This window comes from Gadus macrocephalus, chromosome 4 (genome assembly GCF_031168955.1).
Source record: "Gadus macrocephalus chromosome 4, ASM3116895v1".
Classification (NCBI taxonomy): Eukaryota; Metazoa; Chordata; class Actinopteri; order Gadiformes; family Gadidae; genus Gadus; species Gadus macrocephalus.
In genome coordinates, this window is record NC_082385.1 from 19,266,465 (window position 1) to 19,278,771 (window position 12,307).

The window sequence follows — 12,307 nt, forward strand, 5'->3', positions numbered from 1 at the left end:
CTTCCACTGTGAGTCTTTACTTGTTGTAGAAGTACCAGAGAGTCGGGAGAACCCGGCGGCGCAATGAATGAATAAAGACCGTAAACACGGAAGAAAAAAACATTTAGGTGACATGGAGAGACGTGAGCGTAACAGGTGTATCAGTTCACACCGCCACCGTCGGAATGTCTGAATGTTTCTTTATTAGAACAAGCACAACCACCAACACTCCCGGAGCAGTGAGCCCAGCGCAGCCTCCCGAAGCCCCGGCGGGAGGCTTGCCAGATTGGGCCCGATTTCCCGCCCTAGAACGCGGTGCAGCTAGGGTTGCCAGATTGGGCAGCGCGCTGCAGCTAAGATTGCCAGATTGAGCGGGAAATCTGGGCCAATCTGGCAGCCCTGGCGCCGAGACGCTTTAGAAACGCTTGAAAATAAAAGTGAAGCGTAAAACTAAGCGGCCGTGAGACGGGCGTAGAACGCTGTCGGTGTAAATCAGTGCACATTTTTTCCAGTTAGCTAGAATTCTAGCCCATGTTGAAATTAGTGACATTCACATTTACATTTTAGTGACAAGTACCGGCCGAGATCGGGCCGGGTGCCCCCCCCCCCCCCCCCCGACGATCGGAACCGGAGAATGCAACCCCAGAGCATGCGTGCCCCCCCCGCCAAAAAACGGGAAACGGGGAACGGGGAGGCAATTAATTGTAAATATTAGTTCATGGAAGAATATAGCATTGTGCAGGGGTGATGTGAGAGAAGGTGTAATTTTCTCTCTTCCAGAGTACTCTGGTCATTCATTGTAGGGACATAGATAACAGAGACTTGTGTTTTTGTTAGGAGCATTTCTATGATGCCCAAAGTGGATCAGGCTTCCTGGCTTGGAGGCTCAAGACTATTCAACGGAAGACCAAATTTCATCCCGAGTCATCTAGTTCCCCTAAGGTAACTGCATTTCATTTTTAACTGCATTTCATTGGTTCTGTACCTGTACTCTGCTACTGACAATAAAGTTTAATCTAATCTAATCTAAGGCTGCTGTTGTGATGGGAGGTGGTCCAACAGTCAAGAAGATCAGCTTCAGGATGAGCAATGCAAAGAGGCCATTTCCTTGATGACTCATACCAACGAGCGTGACACCATCTTCCAGAAGATGCAAGAAACCTTCCATTTCCGGCAGGGGCTCATCCACAATCCTGAAACCTCGGCATCAGTCCTGTCCATGTTGCCAAGACTTTTGGACACAAAAGGATTGGTAAGTCTGTAAATGCTACAAGTGAAGTATTCTGCTTTTCGACTGCCTTATTCTCAATTGTCATTTGTGTTATCTTCCAGGTTCTTCAAGACTTCAGCCTTCTCTTCGGAGCAGAAACAGCAGCCAGACTTCTGGAAAGGTGGCCCTCATACAAACCAAAGTTGATAAAAGAAGCCGCTGCCCTGGTACAGACCCCGTTATTGCAACGCCTTTTACAATCTGCCAGAGGAGAACAAGTGGAGTCATCTGCAGATTACCGCCCAGGTAAATGTTCATTGGTTTAAGCATGCCAATAAGTGAATGCGTTAAATGTCAGTGTTAAGGGTGGAGTTATAGATGCTATAGAGTTTGTAAATGGATATATATGTATACACCAACTTTTAAACCACTCAAACCATACCATTTTCCAAGCTCATGTCCTCTAGATGTGAATAAACATGCAAAGACAGATATCACACCTTCCACCTATGTCATGTTCCTACAAAGTATTTCCAATGTATTGTAACGCATTGATTTACAATGTAAATCTATAATTCATGTCCAGCAGGGTCAGACCTTTATTCCAAAAAAAAAAAGTTGGTTTTTGTGGAAGGGGTTGCACGATAAGGCCCCCGTAGCTCACGGCCTCATTACTTATAAAACACCATCTCATTATCATCCCTTATTCTGGATTTTTATATATAACTTCCACAAACCAGGTTGGGACAGCGATATGTCCACTTTACTCCTCCTGTTACACATCCTGTCACCTCAGCCAGCTGGGAGGAAAAGGGGTCACAAGATCAGTGCAAGGGATGTCATTGACCACCTGGTAGTTTTTCACAAGGTTTGTAATTCCGGTACAAAAACTGCTTTGAATTGTGGTTTGATTTAGACTTGAATACTTATTATTGTCCTTTCTTCCATGTTCCCTTCAGTCATGCCAGAGTCTGGATGAACATTTGGATTCTGATGAACGTCAACAGCCGTATCTGCTTGCCTCTGGAACCACCAAACGAGCCATCAGCGCCTTCTACATCGTCATGGATAAGAAGCTCATCCCATGCCAGGGAAACACATCTCTTGCAGCATTCGATGAACTTTTCAAGGTCCATTTTGTCTTCAGTTTGAATTACGATGAGTCTCTTCGCAGCATGTACACGTTTCTCCAGACAACGATCTACAACATTGATGTGGGATCAACCAAAGAGAGTCCGAAACTAAAAGAGTTGCGAGCAAAGTTGCTGCATGATGTTTAGGTGTTACATTTGTAGGACACTACTTGGCTCTAGTGGGGCCTTGGTTCAACACCTTAAACTGTTACATGGGTTGTATCCTGGCAAAAAGTTAAATAGAATATGTGCTCAGGATGGTTGCTGCTTAGAATTTAGAAGTTACTCTGGTTTCCGCAAACACCTGAAACGTGTACACTGCAACATTAATGTGACTGAACCAGGTTTGACAGATGAACCCCAACCTAGCACATCTTTAGGTACGCCGGCTCTGCCTTCAGATGTGCCCCCTCTGTCCAAACTTCTGACTTGAATCCTGACTTAATCAATAAAAGGGAATGTTCTTTAGATTCAAAACATATGTGTGCTTCTGTTATTGTGAAGTTGCAGGGTAGTGGTGTGGCAAATACTGTTATTTTGTCAGTTGTAGAAAGTATGGAGGAATGTTTAAATGATATCCACACTTCAATAAAGCGTCAGGTCTTAGAGGTCGTGCCAGAGGGTAACCCGAGCAGAAGTGCAGTAGAGTGTTAGAAAATTTGGAGAACCCTTTTGCTGATCTCAACACCGATAGCAAATGGAAAAAAATAAATTATTCCAAATGGGGAGTTGTACAACCTGTAGAGGTGCATTTAGGAGTAAGATACGATTCTAAGATAAACAGAATTTCTGGAAATTACGAACAGGTACCAGTTAACGACACTTTCATCTATGTGCCTTTGTTTAAAACGCTAGAGTTTATTTTAAAAAACAAAATGATATGCAGCCATATTCAATCTTCTAAGTTCAGTGATCTATATTCTGACTTCTGTGATGGCTCTTATTTTAAGAGTAATCAGCTGTTCTCGTCCTGCCCTCATGCCCTACAGATTCAGGTTTATTATGACGATTTTGAAACGGCTAACCCTTTAGGTTCTAAGGCGGGGTTGCATAAGCTTGGATGTTTATATTTTACACTCCGAAATCTTCCACCTCATCTCAATTCATCTTTGATGAATATACATCAAATATCTTTGTTCCACTCACAAGATGCTAAGAAGTACGGCTTAGACAAAATACTCAAGCCTTTTGATGTGAAAGAAGTGTCTTTCACAAAAGAGCGCCTCTATGGCACAATATCACAGATTACAGGTGATAATTTGGATTTAAATGGTATCCTTGGGTATGTGGAGTCTTTTAGTGCCACCTATTATTGTAGCTTTTGTGTTACAGACAAGGCCACAGCTCAGAGTGTATTTTGTGAACATGATCCTAGAGTCATTTTGCGATCTAAAGAACTGAATGAACAGCACTACACACATCTTGAGAATACTGGTGATGGTTCATGTTATGGCATCAAACGCAACAGCATTCTTAATGAGTTACGGTATTTCAGTGTTGTAGATAATGTTGTCGTTGATATAATGCATGACCTCCTTGAAGGTGTGGCACAATATGAGGTTAAGCTACTGTTTGACTACCTGGCAAAGAATTTCCTATCCAGTGAACACATATTATTGAGAATTTATGGTTATAGCTATGGATACTTGGACCGTAAGAACAGGCCAACAAAGATCAATATTCATGGAAATGGGCTTGGTCTTAATGCCAGTCAAACAATGTGTCTTTTGAGAAATATTCCACTCATCTTTGCCAATGTTGTTCCAGAAAATGATAATCATTGGAATCTACTGTTGCTTCTGCTTGATATTGTGTACATAGTCTTCTCACCTAACATCTCTGAGGGAATGACTGTCTACTTGAGGTCTCTTATTGCCGAACATCATACGTTATTCAAACAAATTTACCCCACACACAATCTTATTCCCAAACATCATTTAATGATCCATTATCCCTCTGTTATTAGAAAAATCGGTCCTTTACTTCATGTCTGGACCATGAGATATGAAGCGAAGCACAGATTTTTCAAATCTAGCATTAAAAACTTTAAAAATGTGACAAAGTCTTTAGCATTAAAACATCAGTTAGCTATTGCCTATCATTGGGAGGCGTTCACGGTTAGTGGTATTGAATCAGGACCAGTAAAAACCCAAATGTTAAGTGAATTAGATGAAGAAGAGCTGGTCTGTGAATATTTTCAACTCGATAGGTCCTCTACTGTATCTTCTACTGCATGGGTGAAATGCGACGGCATTGACTATCACATAGGATCTGCTGTTTGTGTAGATGTTGAGGAAGAAATGCCATTGTTTGGTAAAATTGTTTTAATAATCCTAAAAAAAGAGGCTATACATTTTGTTCTTATTGAGTTAAATTCTGTGTATGTTGAGCATCTCCATGCCTTTCAAGTTGGAGAAATTTACCATATGTACATTGTAAATTGAGATGATTTGCAGCATCACAAGCCTTTCGACCTGCAGATGTCCTATGGCTGTGACGCATTGTTTTATATTGTACCTAGGGATGGGCATAATTAATCGATGCTCGATAATTGATCGTTAAGAAATGCGTCGATCAATTTATATTGTTATCGATCAAAAGGACGTTGTGTTGCATACTTTGAGTCTTGAAGCATTTAATTGAATATAACCCTGCCGACTGGTGGAAAGTGAATGGAAGAAGGTTCCCCAGGCTGTCAAAGTTAGCGCGACAATACCTCTGCATCCCCGCAACTTCGGTCCCGTCAGAGCGGGTGTTTTCTGCTGCTGGACTGACAGTTACAAGGCTGCGTTCGCGTCTGACCCCCGAGCATGTTAACATGCTTATATTCCTAAACAAAAATATGTAGGCTGGAGTTACTGTATGCTATGGACGACAGTCACCACCGTATGTGAGTCGCTTTTTTCTTTCTTAATGTGTTGACTCTCGCTCCGCTTGGTGCCTCTTGGAGTCGTTACATTTTGCCAAAACTGTGATATTTTAGCAACAAGTCCAGCCTTATATATGTTCAATAAGGTATTGCTTTTAGATAGACTAGTTCATGCAATTGTTTGTAAATGGGTGGCTCATCTTTTTGTTGCGAGCCTTTTTCGCGCGCCGGCTGCAGGCATTATATGTCGGCCTTTCCCCCCCCTTTTTTTTCATAACAGTTATACAGTTTAATGCCCACTTTTAGCCTACTGCCTTTGATTGATTATTGTTGTCCGATAAGTTCGCTACTTATTGTAATTGGAATAGGCTACAGATTTAGTCTTGTTGAATCGTTTCCAAACCTTTAAGAGCGCCTGTAGGCGCATTGTTCGGACTTTACGAGCGCCGCATAGGCCTATAACCTATAATGCCTGTATTTATTATTTTAAAACTGTTAAACAGTTGTAGGTCTTCAAGTTAACTGTATTGTATTAATTTTGGCCCATACATTATTGTTGGAATAAAGATTTCATTGATAAAAACATTAGAAAAAAAACATAGAAAAAAGTTAATGATTAATCGATAATTGATCGATAACTCTAGCGATGCTCGATTAAGAAAATTTCTTCAAATGCCCATCCCTAATTGTACCTGACTGCTGCATTTTGTAAGATGGAGTTGCTGCTGAATTTTGTAAGATGAGTCATGGTGCGATTTTGTCAGATGAGATTTAATTAAAAAAAGTCTAATATAATGCATTTCTAGTAAGTATTTTTGTTCAGGTTCATATGGAAAAGTCCAACTAACATTTTGTTAGTATAATATAAAGTAAAAACAACACCTATATTGTCAATTTGACACTGGGTGAAATGTTAAAAAATAACACTTTTGGAGTTGATATCAAAGGAAATAACAATAAACTGGTGTTTAAAAATAACACTTTTGGAGTTGATAATAAAGGAAAGGTAACAATAAACTGGTGTTTAAAAATAACACTTTTGGAGTTGATAATAAAGGAAAGATAACAATAAACTGGTGTTTAAAAATAACACTTTTGGAGTTAAATTTAGGGAAAGAAATAACAATAAGCTGAAGTAAATGATTCCGGCTTGGTGTTCCTGAGGAACTCTTAAAGTGTAACATTTTATCACTTTGTTAGTGTTGTAGTTTATTACACTAATGAAAGTGTCAAATTAACACTTTTGTGGTGGTCCCCATATATACACCCTGAAAGTGTTGGATTGAACTCTTTCAGTGTAAAAATGTCGATTTAAAATTTGCTGTGTATGAGGGTTTGTGGGTGTATATGAGTTTGGGTGTGTACATGTGAGTGTGTGTTTGTGTGTGCATGCACTAATTGTGTTTGTAAGTCATGTGTTTAATTTTTTGTTATGCGTTCAAGATGTACTGTTGCTACTTTTCATTACTTAAGTAATTTCCAAGATGTTTTTAAGGGGTTTTAGCAGTAGCGTGCGGTGACCCTAAATTTCAGTAGGGCAGAAACTACTGGCGTAGCTATGACCACACCCACAATTTATATATTTTTTAATTTAACAGAAACTCAACACAGTTAATCACAGCTGCAACACCACTCGCCATATCTGCTACTATCTACTACTTGACGACCATATATGCGTCTTTTAGCGCGGATTGCAATTCTTATTGCAGCCTGCAGGGTTATGCATGCATATGGAGGAACGCGGTCGCTGAGCTGCCCTGACCTAACATTGCATGACTCGATAAACTCAACTAGAATTGTCTCCATCATCCAAAATTTGATGTCAACAGACCAAAGATAGTCGGAAAGCCTACAGAATCTATCAATATCAGAATCTATCCACCTCATCCCTAACTCTCCACCTCAAGCTGGTGTGTAGTGAGCGTTCTGGCACCGATTGGCTGCCGTGCATCACCCAAGTGGGTGCTACATATTGGTGGTGGTTAGTGAGGTCCCCCCTTCACTTTAGGCGTCTTTGAGTGTTATTAATTATTATTATTCTTCATGTTTAACCTCTGTTTTCCTTTTATTCCTAGTCTGTTTTACATAGTTTTGAATGATGACTATATGCTCTGTAAGGTGACCTTGGGTGTCTTGAAAGGCGCCTCTAAATTAAATGTATTATTATTATTATTATTATTAATAGTTATTGTGAGAATCACATTATTAAAAATAAACTTGGAGCAATGATTTACTGAGGAACTTTTTTTTTGGGAGCATGCTTTTGCAAGTAGTTTGCTGCCCCACCTGGCCATATGGACGGCACAAACCTGGGTTTTAAGTGAACACAGAGAGGTGCTCCTTGATAGTATGTTTCTGAATAAGCATTGAATCCTACAGGACTCTTAAAGGTAAACATACTGCTCCAAGCTGTCTCCAAGGAGACCAAGGCTCCGGGGATCGAACCCAGATCCTTTGTCGCAGCAAAAATCTAATATTCTTCCCTCTCTTCACCTTCTTCACCTCACATTGTTCTTGAAAAAGCTATCATAAAACAGCCTTGTACGATTTCCAAAGGGACTTCTGGGAAGTGAGGCTGATAGCAATCCATGTGTACGAGTCAATACTTGAGCTAACAGCTAACTTCGAAAATGTCAAGTGCTGCACGATGACTTGTGTCAGAACATACAGAAGAGTGAGTGCATGGGTCTTGGCGTGTGTCTTCATTACATACGTGTTGTCACAAAAGGGTTAAACAAAACATTTGTTCTGGGAAAAAAACATGTTATCAAGGAGCTGTCTTTCTTTCTCAGAGTTCACTTAAAATCCCTTAAAACATCTTGGAAATTAAAGTAATGATAAATAGCAGCAGTACATCTTAAAAGCATATCAAAAGCATAACATACACAAGACAAATAAAAAATAGTGCATGCACACACATACACACAATGGCCCTCATTTATCAAACGAACGTAGAAATGAGCGCAAATCTGAACGCATGATTCATCGTACGATAGGACGCACGTGAGATTCACGAAACTTTCGTATCACACCAATCCCAGCGTACGAAGGATCTGGTGTTGATAAATACGGCGGCTGAGATCGATCGTAATTAACGTAACACGCCCATATAAAAGCACGTCTTCAGAAGGCTCGCCCCCTAACTTTTACGACATGGAGAAACGTGCAACGGCAAAAAAAAAGAGTAATTTTTCAGAGACCGAAATGGAGACGCTCGTGTCACTAGTGGATGCGAACCGTCTGGTTTTATTTGGTAGCCTAAAAGCTGGCATTAAAGGCAAGCAGAAGAATGCTGTATGGAAAGAAATAACTGTTGCAGTGAATAGTGTTTCCAATGTTCATCGGGCTACGGAAGAGGTTTGTTAATTAAATTAATTAAATAATAAATTAAATGTACAATTTCTGTTATCCAGCTTAAAACATTTCACATATATGCTATTGTTTGCATTGCGTTAAAGTTATTTTTTTTCCGAATAAGGTGAAGAAAAAATGGTCCGACATGAAGCTCGGCACCAAAAAACGTGTTGCGGCTGTGAAGCGGGCCAAGCAATTAACGGGAGGAGGCCGGGTGGACCCAAGCCTTGAACTGACGGCATTTGAGGAGCGAGTGGCTGGTCTCATCGGGTCTCCGTCCATTTCGGGCATAAGTGGCGGAGGAGACACCGATGCACTCCAGACCCGTCATGGAAGTGGTAAAAAGGCCTTTGCAATTATTTAAAAAATATATTTATCTACAGCTTCCATGTTACAAAGTAATGGCACAAATAATCTCACGATTGCTTTTTATTTTTAAAGATGAAATGCAAGCAGGTTCATCCAAAATGGGAACAGAGCCAAGCCCAGTTGAAGAAACGGAAGGGCCGCCGCCGCCGAAGCAGCCGGAACGCGTGTCTGGCCGAATTGCTGGTCTGCCTTCATCGGTCTTGACTGCAGAGGTCCTGGACAAACAAACCGAGATATGCAAGTCAATGGTGGACATCAATAACTCTCTGTTAGCGATTAATGAAACGTTGAAACTAATCAATGAAAACTTGAAGAATAAATAAATTGGTTTGCTGTACTTTGATCTCTTTTTAACCAAAAGATAAACGTATTGCTTACCCTTAGATATTAGAAGAGCCGAATTAAATCCTCCCTTCGTCGTAGAGCTCGAGCATGTGGCGCCTGTGGCCAGGGATCTCTGGGCATCGGGTCATCTGGCTGCAGGTCGGCGAATGGCACCCCATTTGCCAGCGCAATATTATGCAGAACCCAACATGCTAAAATAATATTGCATGTCTTTTCTGGGCTGTAGAGCAACGTTCCCCCCGCTGACCGGATGGACATCCACCTGCCCTTGAGTAGGCCTATACATCGCTCCACTGTTGCCCGTGTGCGCGTGTGAGCGCTGTTGAAGTTGCGCTCCTGATCCGTGTTCGGATGAGCCAGAGGAGTTATTAGGTACTCGTTCAGGGCATAGCCTTTGTCACCTAGATGAATCAAACTTTTAGTGCGATGTCTTAAACGTTTTAAGAGAAAAAAAAGTGTGACTGCAGCGTAACTCACCGAGGAGATGACTCTGACCATGAAGTGCGCCCTGATGTAGACGATGGCCAACGTTGCTATTTTGGAAAATAAAATGAATCGTACGTGCCCCCAGGCCATCGGGCTACCATGTTCAGGATTGACATTCTGGCATCGCAAATAATCTGAACATTAACTGAATGGTAGCTTTTGCGGTTGATGTACGCGTAATCATTAATAGATGGTGGCTTCATACGCACATGGGTACAATCAACCGCACCAATCACATTTGGAAACCTAGCAATAGCATAAAAATCCCGTTTGATTCCAGTTTGCTGATCGTTAGTGTATGGGAATTTAATATAACGTTCAGAGAGGGACAGTATAGCTGCCAAAACTGCTGGCATGGTTCGGCTAATACTTGGCTGGGAAATACCAGACCTGTCCCCGATCTCCCGCTGAAAGGTCCCGGTGGCCAAAAACCCCAAGGTAGAGCACACCTGCACTGGCACAGGTATTGCGTTTGATCGCCTAGTTTCTCGCCTTAACTGTGGCTCCAAAGCATTGCATAGCTCCATCAGGAGATGCCTTGGGAGACGAAAACGACTCAAGAGCCATTCATCGCTCTCCATAAAAAAATCGGCGCGGTCTCGAAAAACTCTCTCTCGTCTTAGACGTGCGTTGAGGTCCTCTAACAGAGCCAGATCTGCCATCGCTGCGACTCAACCACCTATTTGCCAAAGCACCTGTTTATATAGACAGCTGAATAAACATTTCGCCTGTCACATTCTAATTTTTTTCATAGCAATACTGTTTTTAATTCGGGCTGACTTGATTGTAATTGTTTGAACGGCTGGGCTAATTCCAATTTATTTAGTAATTAATACAGATGTGCAACATGGGCTACTTGTGCTGCACTATTCATCAGTGAAATACCCGTGTGTTGCGCCAAAAAAACTTGCGTACACAAGCTCAGACCTGACGTGAGATTTCATCGCAGCCTGCGCTCACATTCAAATTGATAAATGCCAAGCTCAACGTTGAAATGAGCGTACGTCCATTTTACGCACGTTTTCTGTCGTACGCTCGTTTGATAAATGAGGGCCAATGACACCACACACCCAAACACACTCACAAACCCTATAGGTACCCTCACACATGCACGCACACACACACAAACACACACACACAGACCCCACTGTGCATAAAACATTTCATTGACATAACACTTTATCTAAAAGTTTGCTGCAGGCGCCGGTCTGGCCGGATAATGATACAGCGATTTAGATCCCCCTAACCACCTTTGTGTCATTGGTTCGCTTGCCCTCGTCCTGAGAGAGAAAGTAAAGGGAGTCGGGGGAGAGAGAGAAGGAGGGGAGGGGATAGAGAGAAAATAAGAGGGATGAGGGAAGAGAGAAGGAGAGACAGCAAGAGATGGGTGGAGAGAAAGAGAGAGTGGGATTGGGGGAGGAATAGATATAAGAGAGAAAGAGGGAGACGATCCAAGATCACACCTCAATCATGTCCTCTCCGTTGTTCCTCCAGGTGTTCACACAGGCTGCTTCTTTCAGAGATGCAAACTGTACGAACAGATGCAGATTTACCTCTACGTTTACTTTTCTGTTTTTTTAGCAATCTTAGGTCAAGCGTCCAAATTCTCCAGTGTGAATTTGCATACGTTTAGGAAGAGAAATTAGGCATGATGCTTTCTTGCAAAGCGCCTAGGTTTTTCAAAATATATGAATTGTTTTCTGCACTTGATGCCGTGGTTCTCAGATCAAGGTGTTGTTTACGACGTGTTGATCTTGTGTCCAGGCATCCCAAGTCCTGCCCAACCTGAGGTCCTCGCCCAGTGGGGGGCTTCTGCTGGCCCACGGGACAGCTGACGGTACACACACACCCACACTGGGAATACGCAATGTACTTTACATGCATATACTATTACTCTCCGTCTGTACATACTGAAGGTATACATACACATTTATATGATCAATAGGAGGGGAAATATTCTTAAACACACGGACAAGATATACTGCGTTTTACATATACTGAGCCAATACATACACAAATACAGTGTCTATATGCGTACATATTGTCAAATACATACATATACATTCATTTGTGTAAATATACAGTACATATACGTAAATATAAAGATATATGGCCCTCGTCTTCAGTCCGAGTGTCGAGGGTTCCCTGAGCAAGATGCCTCACCCTGACTGCTCCTGACGAGCTGGCTGTCACCTTGCATGGTTGACACCACCGTCTGTCTGTCCATGAATGGGTGAATGTTAGGCAATATTGTAAAGGGCTTTGAGTGTGGCCACTAGTTAGGAAACCGCTGTATAAATGCATTCCATTTATATGCTATATGCGTCCTGCTGTTTCCCTTCCAGCCAATGTTCACTTCCAGCACTCCGCCGAGCTCATCAAACGGCTGATCAGGATCGGGGCCAACTACAGCATGCAGGTCTCAGCGAAACTCCAATCTCACTTCTACTGCACTCTATACATTTGTTCTCATTGGTGTGACTTTATACCAATTTCTAGTATAAAACTTGAGGTTTTAAGTTTGTAGATTCCAGTAGGGGCCCTTTATCAGCTTCAGGGGGG

General features: G+C 41.9%; 2 protein-coding genes and 1 long non-coding RNA gene across 3 annotated transcripts in view; 2 read left to right on the top strand and 1 right to left on the bottom strand.

Moving 5' to 3' along the window:
• The window catches only part of LOC132455455 (inactive dipeptidyl peptidase 10-like), a 234,018-nt gene that overhangs the window by 219,680 nt on the left and 2,031 nt on the right, over window positions 1-12,307 (top strand). Inside the window, exons 21-22 of the mRNA XM_060049316.1 lie at window positions 11,510-11,582; window positions 12,091-12,164. Of these exons, the coding sequence (XP_059905299.1) occupies window positions 11,510-11,582; window positions 12,091-12,164 (147 nt within the window). The remainder of the gene's footprint in view (window positions 1-11,509; window positions 11,583-12,090; window positions 12,165-12,307) is intronic.
• LOC132455114 (uncharacterized) lies at window positions 1,049-3,413 on the top strand. Its single transcript, XM_060048854.1, has 4 exons — window positions 1,049-1,231; window positions 1,312-1,495; window positions 1,930-2,057; window positions 2,158-3,413. The coding sequence occupies exons 1-4, from the start codon at window positions 1,091-1,093 to the stop codon at window positions 2,467-2,469; spliced, it is 765 nt and encodes a 254-aa protein (XP_059904837.1). The 5' UTR covers window positions 1,049-1,090; the 3' UTR covers window positions 2,470-3,413.
• On the bottom strand, window positions 8,960-9,708 carry LOC132455122 (uncharacterized). The gene is made up of 2 exons (XR_009525077.1): window positions 9,293-9,708; window positions 8,960-9,129 (listed from the first exon to the last, which is right to left on the bottom strand). It is a non-coding gene; the product is annotated as an uncharacterized LOC132455122 (long non-coding RNA).